The sequence below is a fragment of the Solanum dulcamara genome, chromosome 7 (genome assembly GCF_947179165.1).
Source record: "Solanum dulcamara chromosome 7, daSolDulc1.2, whole genome shotgun sequence".
Lineage (NCBI taxonomy): Eukaryota > Viridiplantae > Streptophyta > Magnoliopsida > Solanales > Solanaceae > Solanum > Solanum dulcamara.
In genome coordinates, this window is record NC_077243.1 from 16,248,981 (window position 1) to 16,274,358 (window position 25,378).

The 25,378-nt window shown below is 31.8% G+C and overlaps 2 protein-coding genes across 3 annotated transcripts; both read left to right on the forward strand.

Moving 5' to 3' along the window:
• Window positions 1–524: 524 nt before the first annotated feature.
• Window positions 525–11,045, forward strand: LOC129896006 (wax ester synthase/diacylglycerol acyltransferase 5-like). 2 transcript variants are annotated; one of them, XM_055971817.1, is made up of 8 exons: window positions 525–815; window positions 1,303–1,476; window positions 1,762–1,875; window positions 2,811–2,877; window positions 4,508–4,611; window positions 4,884–5,093; window positions 9,963–10,100; window positions 10,707–11,045. In XM_055971817.1, the coding sequence occupies exons 1-8, from the start codon at window positions 567–569 to the stop codon at window positions 10,866–10,868; spliced, it is 1,218 nt and encodes a 405-aa protein (XP_055827792.1). In that variant the 5' UTR covers window positions 525–566; the 3' UTR covers window positions 10,869–11,045. The 2 variants fall into 2 exon arrangements, with proteins under 2 accessions (XP_055827792.1, XP_055827791.1); XM_055971816.1 differs by having other exon boundaries at window positions 1,303–1,875.
• Window positions 11,046–16,978: 5,933 nt separating this feature from the next.
• Window positions 16,979–22,684, forward strand: LOC129895759 (protein BOBBER 1). The gene is made up of 6 exons (XM_055971521.1): window positions 16,979–17,514; window positions 20,201–20,382; window positions 20,508–20,556; window positions 20,785–20,951; window positions 22,156–22,239; window positions 22,332–22,684. Exons 1-6 carry the CDS (start codon window positions 17,133–17,135, stop codon window positions 22,368–22,370), a joined length of 903 nt encoding a protein of 300 aa, XP_055827496.1. The 5' UTR covers window positions 16,979–17,132; the 3' UTR covers window positions 22,371–22,684.
• The last annotated feature ends 2,694 nt before the right edge of the window (window positions 22,685–25,378 follow it).

A 25,378-nucleotide genomic window follows, 5' to 3' on the forward strand; every position in this document is an offset into this window, starting at 1 on the left:
TATTTCTATTGAGGATTATTTTTTAGTTCTATTATTAATAAGAAGACACCAGACACACATGATATAAATTTGCCCCAAAAAATGAAATTTAAAAAATACTATATTTTAGTTAGATTTATTTTGTCTAAATTTAAGCGACTAAATATTCACTACTTAAACAACAAGAAGTTTGTCACAAATTCTATATATTTAGTGAAAAGTTATATTAAAAATTATATTAGTTACTAGTAATTTAGTAACAAAGTTTTGTAACAAATTTTAGTTTTTTCATAATAATTTAACATTAATTAACCGTCCGAATTAAAAGTGTATGGTTTGCCCATTTATTTCTACTTTCTAACCAGTATCTTTAATAGATGCATAAGTTGTAGGGTCCCCATTGGCTATTTTTGGCAGACTAAAAATAACGTGTCTTGTCTTACGCAATTTGAGGTGTACTGCCATTGCCATTTTTATATATGTATGTATGTACAACAATAAACAAAAAAGTATTTTCTCTTTAAGGCATCCTTCAGTTTCACGTACAAAAGCTAATTAGTTATTCAATTTTTCTATACAACAAAGCAATGGGGAGCCTTGGTCTTAGACCAATTGACACTATGACCAAAATAGGCCAGAAAAACAGCACGGTAGTAGTGATAGAACAAGAACAAGAGCAAGAGCCAGCAAGTCCAGCTACACGATTGTTCCATACCAAAACCCTCAATTGCCACATTATTGCCATCTTAGGTTGCACTACAAAGATCAATCGCGATGTCATCAAGAAAGGCCTCGAGTCCACTCTTATCAATCACCCTCGCTTCTCTAGTGTACCGGTACGTAGAAAAGTTAGTTTTTTTTATTTTAACTTCTATATACTGACGTGCACGTCCAAAAATTAATAAAGTGATTCAAAAAACATTATATTAAAATGTTTAACTATATATATATATATATATATATGCAATATAACTTTGATTGAAGGGAGTTTGATTCCCCTTAACCATATATAGCTCTGCCTCTCATGGCAACCTGAAAAGTAAAATAAGTTGTCCTACAACAGGTTAAAATCAAGGGTGGAGCTAACATGGACAGTACTAGTTCGTCAAAACTTAGTAACTTTGATCCAGATATTGTATATGTAGTTGTTGAGAAATCTACTAAACATGTATATATAATAAGTGTCGGTACTCACAAACTTCAAATCATGGATCCTCTTCTTGTCAAAAGACATTATTATTGTTATAGAAGTTTATACGTCTCTTCATTCTTTGTGATCCCTTTACTTATGTTACCATTTTCGTTTGTTTGAATAAAAAAAAGGTGGTGGATGAAAAGAAAGGTGTAAGGAAGTGGATGAAAACGACGATAAATGTGGAAGAACATATAGTATGTCCGAATTTGGACCCGGACATGGATTCACCAGACGAATTCCTGGAGAACTATACGTCGAATTTAACGACAATACCTTTGGACTTGACAAAGCCACTTTGGGAGGTTCACATTTTGAACTTTAAAACTTCTGAAGCAAATGCTATAGGGATTTTAAAATTGCATCATTCTATTGGTGATGGCATGTCAATTATCTCTTTGATTTTGGCGTGCACTCGAAAAGCTTCGGATCCAGAAGCATTGCCTACTATACCTTCAAGTACTAAAAAGGAAAAAAATGATGTTGGATTTTTTAGACGGTTTTGTTACTATGTTTGGTTTTTGTGTATGGTGTTTTGGTATACGGCTGTGGATGCTGTTTTGTTTTTGGCTACTGTTTTGTTTCTTAAGGACACGGAGACACCGATGAAAGGAGGAGCTGGGGTTGAGCACAGTCCTAAGAGACTTGTGCACGTGACTATCAGTCTTGATGATATGAAAATAGTAAAGAATGCCTTGAGCATGGTATGTGCACATTCACTATCTGTTACTTTCTTTGTCCTAATTTATGTGAAAAGATTTGATGTACGAGACTAATGTTAAGGATTATCTAAATAAAAGAAGACATATATATGTTTATTGGCGGAATCAAGATTTTATTAAAGGAGTTAAAAATATAAAAAGGTAAACACAAGAAAAAATTAAGTGGATTCAACATATATTATATATATAAACAATAATTTTAATCTTTTATATATAGAGTAATCTTTTGATGAACCCTTTCCGATCCTTGAATGTGTTCTCTCTCAAAGTCTCTTCGAAAATCAAAGGTTATAATATGGACTACTCATAAAAATGGAATTAAAAAAAAAAAAGACAGTCCGATGCACTTAAGCTCCCGCTATGCGTAGGATCCAGAGAAGGGCCCGACCACAAGGGTCTATTATATACAGCCTTACTTTGCATTTCTGCCAGAGGCTATTTTCAAGACTTGTATACATCTATGTCAGTTTGAAATTAAATTTTCTTCATTATATCAGTATATATAAAAATTATATATACATACATGATATAACTAGTCTTAATTTCTGATGCAGTTTAGGTACTGCCATGATTTTGGCTACAGAAATCTATCTACGATCCTCATTAATAGCTCCCACTAGCTAGTACTATCTATATTAATAAGTGTATTCTTAACAAAAAATACATTTATTAAGAATTGTGTAGTTTATTAAACTATCTTATTTAATAAACGTCTCTTGAAAATTGAATAACATTATTCGGAAAATGAAGTATAAGAATATAGTTGGAAAAAACGTACTGATTTTTGAGACAATTCTCCATTCTTTTTGTATAGGCTTAATTAGTTTGGATTTGAATTTTTCCTTTAACAACGTATTTTAATGTTTTCATTTTTTGGTAACTTATTTATTGCTTGAATTTTATGTTAAATCTTGTAGACGATTAATGATGTAGTGATGGGCATGGCACAAGCTGGTTTTTCACGCTATCTCAATAGAAGATATGGTCAGTCTTTGTTTGTTCCACTACTCCCTAATTAATTACACCTTACCAGCTCTTCTGTCTATTTATATAGCTCTAGGTCAAACTGTACCTATACTTCCCCCCTCTCTCTTATATATATATATGCATTTATTTGAGCGTGCTTCTTCTTAATTATTACAGTACCTTCTCCGATTCATTTTACGTGTTATATTTTTCTTTTATGATCTTTAAAAAATAATTTTACTGTAGATCCGTTCTTGTGGATCAGAGGTAAGGGTGTTCATGGTTCAGTTTGGATTGGTTATTGATTAAAATCATAACCAAATCAATTTAATCGGCTATTAAATGTCTAAAACCATAATCAAACCAAGTAAAATAATAACCATAGATTTGGTTATTGTCGGTATGGTTCGGTTATTCGGTTTATGACTAGCCGAGACAATTCAAATATTCTCTCTCAACATTCTTCAAATTCTTACGAAGCTCTTTTTTCCTCACGGCCTACAGAGGTTCGAAACAGAAAAGAAAACAACTTAAACATTCGAAACAAAAAAGAAAACAACTTAAAATCAATTTAAAATTTGAAAAATTTCTTACAAACCTTCTCAAAATTTGACAATCTTCTACTTGGGGTTGAGGAGTTGAGGTTGCTCTTGAGCCTTCACTGTTAGTCTGTGAGTCTGTGACTTTGTGAGAAATCAACGTGAGTGGAACAGAAATGTAAAAGGAAAACAGATACTAGGGTTTTAAAGTTTTAACTTTTATCTTATGTTGCTGCCTGTTGCTTAAGTGCTTAGTGCTTATTAGGAATTTAGGATTTAGAATTGAAAATTTAGAATTGAACTTGAGAGTTGGGCTAATGGACTTAGATTGTTGGACTTGGACTGTTGTTTAGTGTTTATTAGAATTTATAATTGGGCTTGAGAGTTGGGCTTGGATTGTTGGGCCTTAAAAATAAGTAGATTAATATTAAATTAATAATTAAAAGGTATAAAATATCTTAAATTATTTATGAAAAACTAATATTATACATATAAATAATTATAAATTCTATGCATATAATTATCGGTTTGGTTTGGTTATTTATTCGGTTATTTTTTCCTATAACAACCAAACCAAATATTATCGGTTATTCAAATTTAAAACCAAATCAAACCAAACCAAATGTCGGTTTTTTTATTCGGTTTGGTTAAATTTTCGGTTTGATTTTGGTTTTAACCAAAACTGTGAACAGCCCTAATCAGTGGGAGCTCTTCCATCCGTTTAAAGTGCATTCACTGTACCAAAAATGATTTTTAGTGACAATTAATTAACGACAATAGCTTAATTAACGCTAAATATATTTTTATTAGAGGCAATCATTAATGACAATTACATTTTAGTACTATTTGTAAATGCCGCTAAAACCTATAGCGTTATTGAATGCCAATTAACTAATGTTTAGTATTTTTTGTTGATATACAAATTTATTGTCTTAAAAAAATGTTTTTGTTGTAGTGATATCTTTCTTACTCTTTAGTACTCCCTCCACGTAAGTTTACCCTAAATTAAGGATATGAATTTCAGATTAATTACTTGTTCAATTTGTACTTTCTAGGTTTTTACATGTTAATTTTTTTTTACTGATAATAAAGATGTGGTGTATCTACAGGTAAGAAGAATGGAAAAGGAAGCAGCAAGACAAATAATCTTCCCAAGAACATTCGTCTCAGAGGATCTATTGTTTTTAACATCAGACCTTCTACTGGAATTAAAGTAACAACAATATAATCCCTTTATATATACTATCTCTATTTTAATTAATTAATGTGTCTTACTTTCTTTTAGTTCTTTCTACATCTAGTAAGTTTTTAATTGCAATATTCTCCAACTATATATATTGCTTAGTAATAATTATGTCGGATCCTTCAAAGTGCATTATCTTTTAGGTATCTGACACATATTTGTCGATATTTTCTAATTTCTATAGTCTGAGCAATATATATAAACATGTCAAAAAAAATTAAAAAAATGTTTAATGCATGTAGGCTCTAGCAGAGATGATGGAGAAAAAATCAAAGGCAAAATGGGGCAATAAAATTGGATATGTGCTGACCCGGATACCCATTAGCTTGCCCGATAACCCGTTGGATTATATCCGACAAGCAAAAACCATTATCGACAGAAAAAAGCTTTCTCTTGAATCCAGATTCTCTTTTAGCACTGCTAAGTTAACGCAAGATATATTCGGATCCAAGGTCAGTTTTTTTACTTTTTCCTAAAGGTTATTATTTATTAATTGACATGCAATTTTAATTAGAAAGTAATATATTTGGAACTTATGGTGGTAATTAACATTTTAAAATATTTGTACAATTACAAAAATATCATTAAAAGTAAAAAAAATAATGATTAAATTGTCACAATTTTACAGAGGAATTTTTTTTTTTGAAACATATTAAAAATGAATAACATAGATAAAATCAGAGCGAGGATTAAATAATTTGTTAGGTAAACTTTTATTTTAAATTTGTTTAGAAGGAAGGTCATCTTTCTACATGTGAAAAAAGTTTTAATTTTTATGTTCTCATTTTATCTCTAATGAAATAATTTATAAATACACAATTTATAAATATTTAAATTTTACTTTAGATTACACAAACAAATACGTAGTGATATGTAAATTACGAATGGGAGAGTATCTTCTTGTTTTCCTAGGGGTAAATTGGTACGTAGAATAAAGTAGGATATCTCAGGCTTAAGTTGAATTTGATTTAATTATGTTTGTTTAATGTTATAAATTTATCGTGATATATATATGGTAAATTACCTTTCTGAGTTCATTTTATAAAATATTTACTGTTTTTAAATATATATTTTATTTATTACCTAGATGTACCATATTTAGTAAGTATTTATCATCTATAGCAATTATATTGTGTATTAAAAGTGAATTATATTATATTATAAATATATTATACTTGTTTTGGTAAAAGCTAAAATTGCATTATGTATTAAAAACGAACAATGCATGTAATAATATAGATGTGTTACACTATGTATAAAGTAATTTTGTATGCAATATAGATGAATTATAATTTATAAGTGTCTTAAAATGTATTAGGTTTATTTTAATAAATAATCTGCATTATGTATTAAAAGTGAATTATACATTTATATGTAAATATATTAAAATTATACAACTATAAATAATAAATATTTTTTAAAATATGATATATTTAAGTAAATTTTCCTGTATATTTATTTTATCCTACCCAACTAGATATTATATTATCCCGCATTCTAAATAAAATAAATTAATCAAAAAATTGTAATCATCACAAAACTATTTACATAATTTGATGAGATAAGTGTCAAAAACACAGATAAATTATCCTTTTTTTTGAGTTTCATACCAAAACTATTGGAAGTGTGAATTTCATACCTAAACTATCACTTATTAGTTTGAGAAAAATACTTTAGTTCTCTCTATTTTTTGAAAAAACCTTGCCACGTGGTATTTTATATGAATAAAATATTTCACCTTGACAAAAATTAAATAAACTATTAATATTAGTTAAAAATTAAAAACTAAAGTATTTCTATCCCCAAAAAAGAAATTATTTTTTATAAAAGATATTACTTTTAAGAAAAAAAATTATTTTTAAAAAATATATTATTTTTTTTTGCTCACGCGCCACCACCCCCCCCCCTCCCCACAATCTCCGTCCTTTTATTTTCTAAATTTTTTAGTTTTTTAATTTTTCTTTATAAAATATTTTTAAAACATTCATACTTCACTCCCTTTCCACTTCTTTCTAAAAAAGTATTATTATTTTTATTTTTAAAAAGAATATGTCACGACCCCTAACCCGCTGTGACTGGCACCCACTCTAAGTCTCCGATGGGAGAATCATTTTAACAGTCCAACAATAAATATCGAAATATGTACATAAGCTTAAATATGCGGAAGCATGATATAAACTAGAATAATGACTGAGTCCCCATAAACTCAGCAAAAAAAGATCAAATATCAAGAAGTGCGGAAATAACTTAGGAAACTGAAAGTCGTTTATATCAAAGCTCTAACAATGTTTGAAAAGAAAAGGAAAACACTCCCACAAGAAAACATAATAATAAAACAGTGTCTAAAGTCTTGGTCCCGAAAAAGGGACTAGGAGCTCGTTTGGATTGGCTTTAAGTTGGTCAAAACCAACTTAAAACCTCTTTTTAGCTTTTGGACGTATTTGCCTAATGCTAACTTTAAGCCATAAAGTTCTTAAAGTCAGTCAAAAATGAAAAGTTGGGATTTCTAACTTTTTTTTCCTAAGTGCTTAAAGTCATTTTGTTTGACCATGGAAATTACTTTTATATCCCTTATATTTTAACTAAATTCTCAAACTACCCTTTTTATTTTTTTAATCCTAAAATTCAAACACTTATTTTTAACATAGGCACTTTTATCCAAACACTCAACTGCTTATTTATAAAAATAACTTTAAACACTTCAAAATTCTAAAAGTACTTCGTACATAAAAGTTACTTTTTTTAACCTCATCCAAACGGGCTCTAGAACATGGAAGAGTCCATGGCAGCTTGAAACAAACAGCTCACCCTTGAACTTGAACAAACTTAATCTTCTAATTGAGGTTTTTCCGCAGTCGTCTGAATATGCCCTGTACTTAACAAAAAGGCAGAACAAGAATAGTATTAGTATACAAAAATAATGGTATACTAGTAGAATCACGTGGTTAACCAGTAAACGGATCATAAACAAGTAAATTCAACACAATAGACATATACATATACTGAATAAGTCAACAACATCTCAATATCATAACTCAATGTCTTCCACATGCTATAATTTCACACAAGGATCTTCTCAAGGAACCTACAAACAATCAACTTTGTGTCGGAACATGACACCCGATTCAAGTATGTGTCAAAACGTGATACCCGTACTAATTACGTATCACAACGTGACAACCGATTCAAATTATGTGTCGGAATGTGACACCCAATTCAAAAATATCACAATCACAAGAATATTCAATGTTTACAATATTTATACCGTTAAGAACAGGTTCATCACAATAACAATCCAACAAGTGATCGTTTCACCCATAATATAGCATGTTTCTCTATTCATATACACACATGCATATCATGAAACAATTTAACAAGTATATGAAACACATACAGAAAATTAGACCATCACTACCTCAAATTCAAGCTTCCACAACCTTACAATGCAAGAGTAATCCCTTTTCGGATTTGTTCTTCTCGTTCTTAGTCTAGAAAACATTAAATACATATCAAGGATCAATACAATGGTCTAACTATCAGGAAATATAACACAACTTTACTCCCTAGGTCAAACTCATGATCCTAACCTTACCATAGGACTATTTTCCAACATAGATTTTTAGTTCCCCCAATGATTATCACCCATACTTCTAGTTTGTAGGAATCAAAGTATGAATTTAGGAGTAAAAACCTTAACTTAAGTGTGGAAACCAGTGGAAAATCAATGGAAATCGCCCTAGGACGCCTCTTGGGGTTTTAGAAACTCATTGTTGCAGAAAAAATCATTTTTGATCTTTTTCACGACTTAAGTCGCAATTATCCCGCTCTGGAGGCCTCGTTCTCGCGGGAATAATCTGCCAGTAGAAACAGTGAGCTTGGAGTTTTTGCTCCAAACCCCCATTTCTCAATACACCCTTTCCAAAGATGTATTAAAATTATACCCTTCACTTCAAATTCGATTTCAAGAGTTTTATTCGCCCGAATACGATTTTGCGAAGCCGTAAATGCTCCGTATCTTCTTGGCTATCAGTTTATCCAATCAAATTATAGATTTTGCCTCCCATCATTCACGTGATCACCCTAGACTTCACCTGACTCAGAATTCGTCCAAGTTTGGCCTAGGCTCAAATTTTCCAAAGTTACTATCCGAAATTTTTTGGCCCAAAATCCTTCCCCATTAGCTTATCCCTAACGACAGGAATAGATCATTACAATAGATACCAATTTACCCATCACTTGTTCTTGAGTGACTAACTAGGGAAACCAAGGCTAAAGTAAAGATAGAGTAGTACCTGTTTCGTCGAACAGTTGAGGATACTTGTCTCACATGTTTTTCTCAGTCTCCCAAATAGCTTCCTCTACTGAACGATGTTTCCATTGTACTTTAACGATATTGATCTCCTTAGTCCTCAATTTCCGAACGTCATAATCAAGAATTGCATCTGGATCTTCCTCATACTAAAGTTCCTAATCTAATAATATCGAGTCTCATTTAATGATGTAGTCGTTATACCCATGGTACTTTTTCAACATAGAAACATGGAACACCGGGTGTATCTGAGATAAGGTAGGTGGTAAGGCCAACCTGTATGCCATTGGCCCTACACAATCAAGAATTTCAAAAGGACCAATATAGCGAGGGATGAGTTTTCCCTTCTTGCTTAACCTCATCACCCCTTTAATGGATGATACTTTTAGAAGTACTTGCTCACCAACCTCGAACGTCATATCTCACCTCGCGATCAACATACTCCTTCTGAAGACTTTGAACCACTAGAAGCTTAACTTGGATGTTTCTTATCTTGAGCATCCCTCACTAAGTCAATCCTCAATGGCTCCACTTTCCCAACTTCCAATCACCCTATGGGAGACCTGCATCTTCTCCCATAGAGGGCTTCAAATGGTGCCATATCAATTTTATTTTATCATGGTTTTTTGTGGGAGATAATAATACTTTAATCTTCAATTTAAACTAATTTTAATAATTTATTTAATTTTTGTTAAGGTGGAATATTTTGTCCATGTGGAGTGTGATATGATAATTTTTTTAAAAATGAAAGAGAGAGTGTAGTACACACACCATGATGAGAGTGGAATAAAAGAGAGATGTGTGTTTCTCAAACTAATAAATGATAGTTTAGGTATGAAACTCACTCTCAATAATTTAAGCATAAAACTCAAAAAAAGAAGATAGTTCAGATGTATTTTTGATACTTATCTCTAATTTAATCTACAAACTAAACACTCGCTAATATATACGTGCAAGTGAATGAGTTTAATATAAATTCTTATTATTCTTATTGTTTTGCATGACATGAAAGGTAGCGGCAAAGGTGACAAGGAGAGTTCTATCGAGCACCACCGTTTTAATATCAAACGTGGTTGGCCCTCAAGAAGAAATCACATTTTTTGGGCATAAATTAGCTTATGTTGCTCCTACAACTTTTGGGCTACCTTATGTTAGTATATTCTCACCAACTTTATATTCCCTTAAATTGATTTTTGACATCTTTAATTTGTCCATACATTTTGTTTTTTAACTTTTGAAATAATATTTGAAAAATTAGTTTTATGAGGTGTTGATCAAATTTGTAAGAAAATAATAAGTGTTTTTGAAAATGTTATTTTACTACTCTAGAAGCACTTTTGAAATCTTGATTCTTTTTTAGTACAAAATACTGCTAAGTACTTTTTAAATCGGTTAGTCAAATATAAATATTACTCTTTAAAAATATTTTATAGAAAAGCACCTCTCACACAAATCAATTATTTTAAAAGCTAATTCTAATACCAAATAGGTTCTTGGGAGTTTATTAAGGTTTTATTCACAAAAAAATTCAACTTAATTTCAAATACTATATTAGTAAAAATATCAACCAATTCATATTTGTATTAGAGAAATCTGAAAATATTTTGAGAAGATTTTTTTAGGTTATGTATCAACCTTAGTTTGATGAAATTAAACTAAGTTAATATATAAATACGTTAATGAACAAGATAAACTTGATTAAATTGAATCAATCATATTTTCGTAAGCTAATTTTTTCATGATGAATTTGTTGCAGGCTGTGACAATACATTTTCAGAGTTATTGTAATAAAATGACAATATCAATGTCTGTAGACCCAGAAGTGATTCCAGATCCATACCAGCTCCTTGATGACCTACAAGACTCCCTCCAGATGTTTAAAGAGGTTGTCACTAAACAAGACACCATAGGGGTATAAGTGTACTTTCTGGAGTTGTTTGGTATGCAAGGTGGGATAGATAAAAATATCTCATGGGTTAAGATATTTTATGTATTTATCTTATTTTACTTTTTATATGGAATGGTCATTCACCATTAATACAAATGGTGGATTCAGAACTAATTAAAATCCATAATCAAATATGGAATAATGAAATTTTAGATTGGCATAATACATAAATATGACCATTAATTTGATTTAAGCTGGCAGCTATGACCTCTAATTTTATTAGTGCATAAGTAGGCACTTTAATTATTTAAAACTTGAACAAATAGACACATTCATACTACATGATATCCCACATGATAATTTTGCGTCCTACGTGTATTATGTCATGTAGGACATGTTGTTTACTTGTTCAATTATATACAAGTTTAAGTGTTTATTTGTGCACACCCTAAAATGGAGAGCATACATATCAAGTTATCAACTAAAACCAAATTAAATGACATATTTATGTATTATGCCTTTTGAATTTTATCCCTAAATTATTATTCTTATTTCGAGTATCAAATTAAATGACCAGACTTACTATTTTTAATTTATATTTTGGCAAGATGTTGTACAGCTTTGGAACTTTCATATAACTCCCTATGTTTTAATCTACATGTCAATATCATTACTCTTTCGTATCAAATTAATTGTCTTGAATTTTAAAAATTATTTATCATTTAAAAAGCTTCAGATAATTTCTTTTTATTTTATTCTTAGTTGTAAATATTCATTGATCTCAAAAACTACAAATACATCAATAAAAATAAATATTTAATGAAGAGAAAGATGTCATAAAACATAATTTGTGGATAAGATATTTAAAAAGTCCTTCTGATCAATATTTCTTTTATTAATTACATCTTTCTTAAATATTTTGAATTACAGTTATTATAATTATTTTATGAAATTAAAGAATTTATACATAAAAAATTAGTTATTCTGTGTTTATTAAAATATTTTGATTGTAAACTCAATTATTATCTTATATCAACTTAAAATTATCATAAAAAGTTATAAACCTTAAATTTTAAATCCACACAACTATAATCTTCGCCTTCCTTTCATGTCACACAGCATAGAAATGCATGTCAGAGATATTCTGAAAAAAATTGCACTTGCATATATTCCTTACTCTGGCATGATTAGTGGTCCAATTAAGCTACTCTGATAATAAGCTCATGGATCTTTGTTAATCCCTTGCCAACTTTAACTCTTTCTTTCAAATAGTAGTTGAGTATGACCACGAAAGAATTTGGTGCAGTGGATGAGACTGCTTCTCCTTTAATTAGAGATTTCAGGTTTGAATCCTTAGGATAGAAAAATTCTTGATAGGCAGCGTTTACTTCCGAATGGAATCCTACACAATGCTAATTTAAAATAATCGAATTTCAATACGGAAAATCAAAAAAAAAAATTGAGTATATGAACACTAAAAGAATAGATATTCCATGAATGTTCATTTTCAATTTCACACTATGGGCATTTCAAAATCATCAATAGAAAATATATTCATTTGTATTACTTTAACTTCATTAAAATCAGCACCAAGAAATATTTATTTAACCTTGAGGATCTTCTAGATTATTCATGAGGCTTAGGCACTTTCAATTTGGAAAAATTATTAGGAAAAACACTTTTTAATAAATAATTACTGATTTTAGCGATACTTTTTATTTATTATCATCTATAGCAATACATAATAATATTATGATATATCTGTCATGTATTAAAAGTAAATTATGCATGCAATATAAATGTATTATAAGTATTAAAATATATTATACTTGTTTGGTAAGAAATTGACACAATGTATTATAAGTGTATTAAAATATGTGATAAATATATTATCCATGAATAAAATTTGTATTATATTAGTTTTATAAATTATTTTTGCTAATATGTATTAAAATTGTACTAAAATTGTATTATAATGTCCAGTGAAAAAAAATATTGTAACGACCTTATTTTGTGACTTTTTGATTTTCCTATTTAACCCTTAACTTTTATAAATAATTTATGACTTGTGGGAATGAGTGGCATGATTTTCATATTAATGAATTTTTTATTATTATTTTGTTGTTAAAAATCATTTTTAAAAAAAAAGAAAAAAAAGGAAATAAAAAAAATAATAAAAGAAAAAATATATATATATATATATATATATATAAATCTGATGGCATTAAGCCAGATGTAAACGAGAAAACGCGAACAGAGAAACTGGAAAAAAAATACGGAGGAAGAAAAAAAAGAAAAGAAAAAAGAAAAATAAAGGAGAAGAGAAAAATAGGGATTTTTATTTCAAAGTGTCAAGGTAATTATTCTCATTCTTTCTATTAAATTTTCATGTGATTATGAACATATTTTTAGGGTATATTGGTGGAGAAATAACGCTGAAATAAGAAAATATGACCCTATGGTTCTTCACATAAAATCTTGATTTGGAGGTCGAATAACGATCCGTTTTAGCTGAAATTTGACATGTGAGTTTATTTTATCATGAGTGAACATAATCAGAAAGAAAATTTCAGATTTGACTCCAATGACTCAAGATGACTTTTTGACCCAATTTTTATCCAAAAATAAATATAGCAATATGGGTGTCATTTGATTCGTATTCTTATGAAGATTATGTATTTGAACAGATTTTGATCGTTTGGAAGCGTTACGAAAGGCTTAAGTTTTAAAGTGATTATTCAATTTAATTGAGGCAAGTGAATTTCTAAATCTCAGTTTAAGCTTGTAGATGCTTGAATTTCCGTGTTATGTGTACTGGAGAGTAATGAGAATTGGACTGGATTATTGGCTGTATAATTGGCCTTAAAAATGGAGATGAGGGATATAAAATGGTGATCTAATGACATGTAATGGTGGAATTGATTTGTTGTTATTATGGATTTATTTTGAACATGTGAAATGACTACGTTGATGTAAGATAGGAAAAATTAGTATTCATGTTATTATCGTGAATCATATGAACATGAGTTGATTGCATTGGTTCTGACATACTGTGCTGAGACTGAAAATGATATGAAATAAAGAGGTCAGGCCATACGCTCCGTGGCAGGTATTATGAAACAAATGGGTTGGGCCACACGCTCCGTGGCTTATGTAAGTTTTCCTTTCAATTTTCATATTCTTCTCTCTTTTATGTAGTAGCAATGTATTCATCCCATCCACAACTTTTTTTTTCTGGCACATGTTTTATAGCATCCTTGCAATAATAACTTTATTCCAAATTTCTAATTATACATCTAACATGTTCATCCCACCAATGGCTTTTGGCCCACTTAAGACTTCTTATGCTAACAGAGTTTTTTGTCATTTATGTTAAAGAGTAAATTAAACAAAATGTCCATTAAGTTATATTTTTTATACAAAAAATAGCCATTTAAAAAAAATTATTTATTACAATAAATTGCCATTCGACATATTTTCCTTACAAAAGTTGCTCCTCCTTCTTCTTCGCTGCTACTTCTTCTTCTTCTTTTTTAAAAAAAATCGACGTACCACAAAACGTAAAATCATTTTGTGCGAATTATATATCAAAAGATTTGAAATATCGAAAAGATTTCATAATTAAAATTTTGGGATTGTTTAGATATAATTTTGAGTTGATCGAGATTGAATAGTCATTGTATATTTCATATATAGTTACGCTATATTCAGTTTTTTGAGTGTATCATAATGTATAATCATTATATAGCTCATGTATAGATAAGTTATATTGTATAGTCAGTGTATACTTTTTATGACTTTTGACAAGTTATAGTGTCAATGTATTATTTGGTTATTTTTTTATGTAAATAAAACATGACTATATTTATTGTAAACTAATTATTTTATTACATATATTTGAAACTAGCCCTTGTGTTAATCAGGAAATTACACAAGGTGAAATAGTGAAATAGTGTGAATTGTTGTCCATGAGACATATGAACATATTTTTTAAACCCTTGAGTTACGTTTGCTTCTAAGACAAAAGTTATTGTGTTCCCCGTAAGTTGACTTAGTGAAAGTTGTGTAAATTATTGTCCATGAGATGCAACTTGTTATTTAAAAGTCCTTGGGCTAAGTCTTGTCTCTAAGACAAGAGTTATAGAACATCTCATAAACCAAGACACAATTTAGTAGTGTCAAGTTTTGCCCATAGGAAATAACTTGTTATTTTGAAGTTTTTGGTTTAAGTTTTGCCTTTGAAGCAATAATTATAGGGACATCTCATAAGTTATACACAGTGAAATAGTGTAATTATTGCCCATGAGGTAGATATAATTTTTTTAACCCCTAAGTTATGCTTTGCCTCTAAAGCAAAAGTTATCGTGTTCTTCATAAATTAGACTTAGTAAAAATGATATAAAATATTATCTATGAGGCGCAAGTTGTTCTTTAAAGTCCTACGTTAAGTCTTGCCTAGGGTATATAGTATCTAATAACTCAAGATATAATGTGGCAGTGTCAAGTCTTGCCCATGGAGCTTAACTTGTTGTTTGAAAGTCCTTGGGCTAACAAGTCTTACCTCTCGGGCAATAGTTATAGAGTATCTCATAAATCAAGACACAATGTGTATTCTCAAGTCTTGCTCATGGGGCTTAACTGGTTGTTTGGAAGTCCTTCGGCTAACAAGGCTTACCTCTCGGACAATAGTTATAAAGTATCTCATAAATCAAGACACAATGTGATATTGTCAAGTGTTGCTCGTGGGGCTTAACTGGTTGTTTGGAAGTCCTTCGGCTAACAAGGCTTACCTCTCGAACAATAGTTATAAAGTATCTCATAAATCAAGACACAATGTGATATTGTCAAGTGTTGCTCGTGGGGCTTAACTTGCTTTTTGGAAGTCCATGGGCTAAGAGGAGTTATAGAGCACATGATAAATCAAAACACAATTTAATAGTGTCAAGTCTTGCCCATTGCACATAACTTGTGAAGTTCTTGGTCTAAATCTTGCCTTTAAGGCAAGAATTATAAAGCATCTCATAAATCAAGACACAATAAGACTGCATCAACTCTTGACCATAGAACGTAACTTGTTCTTTGAAAGTTTTTGGACTAAGAATTATCTCCAAGACAACAGTTATATAGCATCTCGTGAAATTTCAAATCACATATATATCTCTCTTAATATAGAGAGTATCTCATGAAATTTCAAACACGCACACACATTATAATATTTTTTGCATAAATACTTTCTATTGTACTCACCATATCCTTGTTTTAACTTATCTTCAAGCCAAGAAACCCTTAACTCTTAAGTAATTTGTTCTCATTTTTCGTTTAAGTGGTTTATTTTTGTATTTCAAGACCAAACACTTGCCATTTGGCCCCAAGTAGTTTTGGGAAAAAATTTGAAAACTAGTGTTTGACCATATAATTTGTCATTACTTGACAAATATACTTGGCAAATATCCCAAGTTCCCAAGTTCTAGTCTTTTCTAGAACTTGGAAACTTGAAAAGTTTTAAAAATTTAAAAATTATCCAAACTTTTACATTTTATAAAAATACCCATTATTTATTGTCGGAAGAGATTGTTCATAGAACGTGAAAGATTTTATAAAAGAATAGTTTGTTATTAACTTCTTCGAAAAAGAATAGTTTGAGTGATAAGATTGAAAAAAAAGAACAATTTATTTTTAATTTGATTAAAGTATTACTCTTGCCCATATTGTTATTCTATTGTTCTTGATTGTTATCAATTATGTTATAGATTTTTTTAACGGAACATGTTCATTATAAAATGATAATATAAATTTATATGTATTTTTAATAATTTTTAGAACTTACAGGTGTAAAATAATATTTTTTGAAACAGTCAAATATTTTTTAAAAAATTTATGGCCAAATAACTTCACCCAAAAATTACTTGTCAAGAATATTTAAGAACTTGGGGGCCAAACGCTAGCTTAACCTATCAACTATATAATTCTTAATTTATGTTGGATTTATTTTAGGGATACTAAAAAATAAAAAGAAGAAGGATGGACTTGTTAATCACCATCAATAGGACTAGTAATTGAAATTTGAAGGGCATTACAAATGTAAATTTCTAAAATCCAAATTTTTTAGATTGTTTTTCCAGAATTATAAATAGGGTCTTCTAAAATTTTTAGATTGTTTTTTCCATAATTATAAATAAGGTCTTCTGGAATTCTCCGCTGTGTCTTGCGTTTGAACTAGAACTCTCTACACTTGTTCATTCTGCAGTCTTTAGATACTTCAATCCAGCAGCAAAACCCTAATCCCCATCTTCCATGGCGATAATTTCTGATTACGAGGAGCGAGATAGCAAACCATCATCGGCGGCGGCGTCAAAGCCCTTTAAGGCTGTGCTTGATCCTGCTAACCCCATAGGGTTTCTTCAAGCCGTGTTCGACTTCGTCGGCCGGGAATCCGATCTCTTCAAGAGTGATTCCTTGATTAATGATGTCAATGCCGTTGTTCGCATGGTGAAAGACAAGTTGGAAACCGAGGAGCGCAAGAGGAAAGTGGAGGTAGAAGCATCAAACACAAAGGCTGCGGGAAAGAAGGTCAAGGAGGAGGTTCCAGTTGTTTCTGCAACTGCTGCTGCAAAGGAAGAGGCTAAAGAGGCAAAAGGGAAAGAAGTTAAGGAGCCTGAGAAGAATGGTTCTCAAGGTAACGTTTTCTGTGGAGGAAAGATTGAGTTAATTTATGATACACTGGATGAGTAACCACCTTTCTTTTTTTCTTTTGGAATGATTGTTTATATACTGCTACATTGGCCAATGGCAAATTCTATCCAATTTAAGTTTTGGCTTTGGATTAAATGTTCTGGATATTTGAATGAATACTTGGGCTCTTCAATGTGATTGTTGCTTTACTGAATCTATTGTTCCTGATACAGAGCACTTCTGTCTTTTACTATTGTCAACTGAAATTGATGTTGTATTCGTGTAGTATCGTATTGGGAAACGAAAAAAAAAAGCTTGTATCTCCTGTAGTATATTGTTACAAATACTAAAACAAAGTTATCCTTAGTGTTCTTATGAACTTGAAACCATATACATGCTCCCTCTGTCCTGTTGATACCATGGTACTTTCTAGTTTATTGATATGGCATTAAAGATGTTAACTGGTGTGTTGATGGAGTAAATTTGACATGTATTTTATTAGCCATAGTAGTCGAACTTCATTGTTTTGAGTAGTTTTAGTGAATTTGATTTCTTGAAAGTTGTGAGAGTTTAAGAAATAGAAGAGTATAAACTTTTTGGGAATATTCTGAAATGGGAAGAGAGTGTCATATAAGTTGGATGGATAAGATATTTCACTATTAGGTGATAACTTTGAATTATATTTGAGTTTAGTGTATGATTAGTTACTAAAAAGGGACTGCTAAATGTTGATACTCTTCTATTTCTCAAACTTTTCAAGAGTATCAACATTTCGGGGATATTCCTAAGTGGGAGGAGTGTCATATAAGTTGGACAGAGAAGGTATTTCACTTCTCGGTAATAACTTTGAATTATATTCGAGTTTCGTGTATGATTAGTTACAAAAAAGGGACTGCTACCAGTTAGGCTAGAAAGAAGACAGCAAGCATTGTGTAAAGTGATTGACTTGAATGGTGAGCTATCCTATAAGCCGAAAGCCTTCTAGTCAACAAGTACGGATTTTTAATATTATTAGAAGTTATAGTATTAAATTGTTCATCAAAATAATGTATGAATTACTAGTTAGATAGCTGTTTTAAATTTGAATTAAACAACTGTTGGTGATTTCGAGTTTGTTTTGGATTATCAGATTACGCAGTCATGTACTATTTTCAGTTTGCATTGAAAAAGTTTGTTTATTCAAAATTTATTATGGCATTATAAGTGGTAGATTAAGGCCTCATTTGTTTTCATTAAGATTTAGACGTCTGAATTTGAATGCACATCTGAATGATTAACATGTTGTCTCTATATCTAAACACTGAAATGATTAATACTGTTTGTTTTTCAACATCTGAATATACATAATTTATTTATAAATATATAATCCAAATAAAAATTAATTAAATATTAAAAGACTTAGTATAATAAAATCATTATGTGATAAAAAGTAGAATACTTATGCTTGTTAGTGATGGTGAAGATAGTTTGTAGTAGTGGTGGTGATGGTAATAGTTGTTGTTAGTGGTTAGCGACGATGATGGTGATCGTTATGACGGTGGAGGTGGTTGGTGTTGTGGTGATTGTCATAATGGTGGCGATTGGTACTGGTGTTGGTGGTTGTAATAGTAAAGTTGGTTGATGTTAGTAGTTGGTGATATTGATGGTGGTGGCTGAAGAATGTGGTGGTTAATGATGTATTTGTGGTAGTTGGCAGAGGTGATAGTTATGATGATGGAGGTGGTTGGTAGTAGAGATTGACCACGGTGGTGGTAGTGACTGATAGTAGTGTTGGAGGTGATAGAGATGATGGTAGTGATTGAGGAATATATGATGGTAGTTGGCAGCGGTGCTAGTTGTGATGGCAACGTTTGTTGGTTGTAGGAATTGATTGTAGTGATGGTAGTGGTTGATGGTAGTGATGGAAGAGGTGGCGGCGGCTACAGAGACGGGGGTAGGAGTTGCAATGACAGAGGTGGTTAGTGGTGGACGGCGGCAATAGTGGTCGACAATCCTGGTGGTGGTGGTGGTTGTGATGGTTGATGGCGGCTAGTGATGGTGAATATTATCCACACAAGAATACCTCTTAATGATATTAAAACTATACTCTAGGTATTAATGATCAATACCTATTCAGACCAATTAAGTGCTTAAATCTTAATGATGACAAATGTACTTAATGGTTTAATGCCTAAACCATTCAGAACAGATGAAGCCTAACTCATTAAATGTGTCTTTATTCTTAAATGAATTGACAAATAGCCCCTTACAACAAGAGTTTCTGTCTGTGTGCTGTTTTTTGCAAAATGATCGAGGAATTGACTTGGATTTTGCTTGATATTGTGCAAATTTTGCTGAAATAAGCTTCATATTGGGGTCCTTATGTCGTCTCCTTTTACTCATTATCCTGTTTGGTTTTTATATTGTATCAGAGGACGTTAACTACTTTCAGTTTAGACGTGTATACCTTTTGATAGGCTACTAAGGTATACCTTTTGATAGGCTACTAAGGTAAATCGCGATGGCACTTTAACTTTAATTGTATGATATGACATTGTTTGTATTACTGTAAATCTTGAATTGCATGTAAAGTTTTGGTACGATTTTCTGTATTTTATATTGGTCTCGATGCCCTGTTTGCTATTAGTTCAAGCTTTCTTGTTTTGCATTACCATAACTTCTCACTGCCCTCTCTGATGATATATCTTCAGGTCCTGCAGCTCCTAACAACAACAATGGCCTTGACCTTGAGAACTACTCATGGGGTCAATCACTACAGGAAGTAAATGTTAATATTCCCGTACCTCCTGGAACAAAATCAAGGTTTATTGTTTGTGATATATCAAGGAACCGTCTTAAAGTTGGACTAAAGGGACAGCCTCCAATAATTGATGTGAGTGTATTCTTTAGTTTGGTTGTCAAAGTTGTTATTTGCTGTGTGTCTGTGTTTTCATCTTAAATTGTATAGTCAACATTTGCATTTGCTATATATTGACTTCCATTCCCTTGTGCTTGCAGGGAGAGTTATATCGACCGGTGAAAGTTGATGATTGTTTCTGGAGTTTAGGTAAGTTGCTCATATTTTTGACTTGCTAGGTGGTGTTCTTGGGATTTTGTTGCGATTTACTTCAATCTTCTGGCTCATTGGTGTTGTTCGGCTTGCTATTTTTGTTTTGTTTTTCTCGAACTTTGTAGCTATGCTTAATGAGGTCCAAAGTAAGCTATTGTAGAGTCTTGTCCATTACAGTGGTCATCTTTGTTAAGGACAAATGATACTGAATTAACATATTTGCAGAGGACCAAAAATCCATCTCTGTTCTCCTAACCAAGAAGGACCAAATGGAATGGTGGAAATGCTGTGTGAAAGGTGAACCTGAAATTGATACACAGAAAGCAGAACCTGAAAGTAGCAAGCTGTCAGATTTGGACCCCGAGACGCGATCAACCGTGGAAAAGATGATGGTAGGATTCTATTGCTCATCAATATGTTATACACCATGAAGATCAATATGCTTATATGCTCGCTTTGGAATTGATTGTTCCAAATTGTGTCCTTGCCCCTCTATATTGACATAATAGCTTATGGGACTTTTTACCTGATTCTCATGATAGGTTTTGGCATACTTTAAGCATATCATGTACATCACAATTTTTTGGCAATTCACTATCCCACATCCAATTACAGCACTCTTTTGGTTTCCTATTACTGTTTCTGATGAAGTCCTCTTGTCATGTGTGGAATTGTGCACTTGACAAACATACTGTTCTAATTGGAAGTGTGGTATAATGTGCTCCTCCTTTATACACACTATTTGAAGTGGTTTCAAGATGCTATGGTGTGCTTAGTTTATACATGTTTTCACATTTACTTTTACACAAGCTTATGAGTTTTTCCTTGACACCTAAATTTGGGTGCCAACATATATGGTCCTAAATAATGCCTTCTATGATGGTGTAAAACTTTTGCTTGAAGCTTAGTTCTGTAAGCATTGTTGCATGGACTTGTATCTCACTAAGATAATGGTACAAAAACTGGATCAAATGTTTCTACAGAAATTTGAAGCTTTTGTTTGAGCACTATCTGAGAAGTACTGTAGAAGTTAGTACCACAGAGGCCATAAAAGCTTCATATAATTGGAAAATATTCTGTGTCGAAATGGAATATAACTTGGATTAGTTGAACCCCAAAAAGATAAAAATGAAGGTTCTTTTCAGATTCTTAAATTTTTATCCTTGGTAAGATTCATAAATTTCAGTTCGTTTGCTTGGAGATCTCAGTCTTTCCCATGCTCTCTATTGGATTATGGTGTCTCCTGTGATCCTGAAGCTAATATTGGTAATTAACATACTGACTCACACTTGGCACGAGGATATGAGAAAAGAGGGTTACGCATCATCTAGATAGTGCTGATTTTTCTAGGTTGCTTCTGCCACCTAGCCATCCTTGATGTCTATGCTTCTTCCCGTTGGATAACTTTATTGATGGGCTGGGTGAGTTAGATGTTCTCTTCTTTGTCAGTTACATTTATTAGATTAGAATTGAAATTGTATTGCATCCCACAACTTTTGTTGCTTCTTTGAGAAATCCTGTTTGCTGTAATTTATGCCCTCAGTGTGTGATGATGCTAGTTACTTCTATTTGTTTGATGAGAAATTCCTTTTGCAGTTTGATCAGCGACAGAAATCCATGGGTCTTCCAACAAGTGACGAGACACAGAAACAAGAAATTCTCAAGAAATTTATGGCAGAGGTGCAAACATGATTTCATTTATTACTTTGTTCATCTCCTTTACCCAGTTCTTCGTGTATGACTTGTCTCATATTGTTCTTGATCTACTGCAGCATCCTGAAATGGACTTCTCGAAGGCGAAGATATCCTGATACGCTGGTAATTTGCTTGGTAGTGTTGCATATTGGAACGTGTTTCTTAGCGGGAAGAAGCTGAATCATATTTTTGGCTAGACTCGTTACTTTGCTCTTTTATTGGGATAGTGTGACCATGGAAATTTGTGTTCATTGAGGTACTTATATCGTATAGGTGTCTTTGGAGAAACTCGGGATTTATCTAGAACTTTGGGTACTGGATTCTACCATATTCAATCAAACTTTTTTATTTGTAGTCTTGGTGCTGTTCATGTATTGAGTTTCCTGCCTTGGCATGAAGTTTTATGTCTTGGGTGGTGTTATTTGCATGAGTCTTTCTCCAAGAAGCTTTGATTTTTTGATTATTGTGTTTAACGTGATCTTTGTGCATTCACCTCCCGAGTCCCTTGTCAATTTCTGGTTAATGTGCAATATGGAAGAACCAGAAGCGCTTCACCTGTGTCTACGTTGCTGTATTTCCTCTTTCTAGCTATCCCTCTAATTTGATTAAGATCCAGAAGCGTTAACTAGTAATGCCTAAAAGTGTTAGGGGTCAATTGGTTGGGAATAAGTTATTCTAGGATTAATTATTCTAGTATAAGGTGGGATAACTTATTTCATCACTATGGTATAAATGGTGGGATAAGTTATCCCAAACTTGTCAATCAAATAAAGACACCAAAATTTTATTTCTAGATCATTTTTTTATTTCAGGACTATTTGTGACCCACATAAGAAAGTCTCAAATAAGTAAACCTCAACCTTTCTATGAGACACAGCTTAATTCAGTTTCGTTTCCTGGTAGGATATTTCTCTAAATTAAAATTTTTGAACCGTAGATCTAAGGAGTTCTTATGTTAATGTGTTGACTTTTTAAGGCAGTCTAGATTTCTTTCCTCATTTTTTATTGAAGGTCCAAGTTGGTCTTGTACGATAAGGGTGTTTTGATATGAGGTGATAAAGGTGGATTTCTTACTTATTTTCTAGCAAAATAATATGGGGTAGATCGGTATGGGATAGGGGTTGGCGGAGTTGGGTTGATTGAAAGGAGAAGATGAATTTGAAATCATTACTTATAGAACTTGTTTTTTCCACTTCTATTAGGGAAATTATTTTCTTCATTTTTTAAGTAACTTATTTTTTAGAGAAATTGTTTACCAAAATATTTAATCGGTCAAACATTGAAAAATTAAAAAATATTTCCGTCCCTACCATAGAAAATCTTTTCCAACTTACCGAACAACACCCTAAAGCAATTAAGAGAGTATGATTGGATTCAATCAGATATCAGTTTTTGAGCTCATCGTATATATCTTTCTCACAATATTAGGTTGAAGGTAACTAACTTTTCAACCACTTGGCATAGGTGTCCCATATGACCTTTTAATCATCAAACAAAACATCTTCCAAGTTCCAGGCTAAGTTCAGTTTTGTCTTTAAACCAAGCTGTCCAACTTATACATCAAGTTGTGGGTATAGGCAACCACGTAATTAACAACACGTGTCCCCTATGAATTATGAAGTGATAATGTGGGATCATTTTCATATTGTCTTTCTCTGCAAAAAGGTGACGGGCATTGACACTTTTGGAGCTAGTATCGGAATCTCACATCGGAGATAAAACGATTCTTAAGATAGGCGACATTATTTTAGGTTTGAATATGAAATCTCTGATACCATGGTAACGGTTCTTATAATTGTTCTATTTTATCGACGTGTCTAAACTCTAGAGGGTGAGTGGGGTAACAATTCAAGGGATCACTCTAATTATCGAGAAATCAATTCTTGAATGAAAGTATCATGAGTTTGAATTTCATTGTCTAGGATAGACTTGCAATTTGTTTGAAGATAGTTCATCTTGAAATATTACATTTTATTATTTTATTGTATCTTCTAATTAAACATGTAATAAGTTAGCATATTGAAGAAACAACGAATTATACTGATCAAGGCAAGCAGTCTTATCACATTGCAAGTAATTAATCATGGTACATGAAATTATTATATGAGGACAATGATCCTATATATCATGTCATGGTTAAATTGGAAGGTTCAATCATTTAGAAAGACTACAATGTGATGTAAAAATTGTTTGTATTTTTTTGTTATTGTTGTTGGTAGAAGGTTACTAACTTTTCCACAACTTGGCAATTGGCATAGGTGTCAACATAGAGCTAAATCCTCAAAACACCCTCAAACAATTCCAACTTGGGTAGGTTCATCCTCTTACAAAACTATCTAGCCTATTCCTCAAGTTGTGGTACAGAAAAGTTGACAACCACGTAATGCCACTTGCCCTGTGAACGTGATGTGAAGTAATAATGTTGATACTCTCCATACTTCTCTTTCCTTTTTATATACGTTTGTCATTCGACATTCGGTATCTGCTTTGCAATTCGACTAATTCGAACTTGTGCTAGGAAATTTTACTTTGAGAGATAATGTGCTCCCTTACATGATGCGACTCTATTACCATGCAAAGCTCAAACTAAAAACCTCTGATTAAGAATAAAACAGTACTTACTAATATGATATTTGGTTATGTCGTTTTCCACAAAAAGGTGAGGGACATTGACATTTTGGGAGGGCTCATATATGACCTCATCTTTATTCCCCTTAGCCCAACAGGCCCACTTCCACTCCTCAATGTCTGCATGATATAGTATGGCACCACAACACAATAAAGGCTCTCAAAGATCCATTTTATTATCATTTCTAGAACATGAGTAACACAACAACTCAAGATAGGATAGTTTGATTGTTGAGAAGCCAATTTAATTCGACCGTTATTGGGTAGAAGATTATTCACTTTTCCACAACTTGGCAATTGGCATAGGTGTCCAACATAGAGCTAATCCTCAAACACCTTCCAACAATTCCATATTGGTTAGGTTCATCCTCTAACCCCCCCCCCCCCCAAAAAAAAAAAAAAAAAACATCTAGACTATTCTCTCAAGTTGTGGTACAGACCAGTGACAACAACTTAGTGACACTTGTCCTGTGAAGTAATAATGTGGATATTCTCC

What these genes read in the sequence shown, in the direction of transcription:
- LOC129896006 (XM_055971816.1), top strand. Translation starts at nt 567, where the DNA reads ATGGGGAGCCTTGGTCTTAGACCAATTGACACTATGACCAAAATAGGC. An exon ending in CTCGCTTCTCTAGTGTACCG is followed by an intron (nt 816 to 1,302) that starts GTACGTAGAAAA and finishes AATAAAAAAAAG; the next exon opens with GTGGTGGATGAAAAGAAAGG. An exon ending in AAGATATATTCGGATCCAAG is followed by an intron (nt 5,094 to 9,962) that starts GTCAGTTTTTTT and finishes ATGACATGAAAG; the next exon opens with GTAGCGGCAAAGGTGACAAG.
- LOC129895759 (XM_055971521.1), top strand. Translation starts at nt 17,133, where the DNA reads ATGGCGATAATTTCTGATTACGAGGAGCGAGATAGCAAACCATCATCG. An exon ending in TGAGAAGAATGGTTCTCAAG is followed by an intron (nt 17,515 to 20,200) that starts GTAACGTTTTCT and finishes ATATATCTTCAG; the next exon opens with GTCCTGCAGCTCCTAACAAC. An exon ending in TCAAGAAATTTATGGCAGAG is followed by an intron (nt 22,240 to 22,331) that starts GTGCAAACATGA and finishes GATCTACTGCAG; the next exon opens with CATCCTGAAATGGACTTCTC.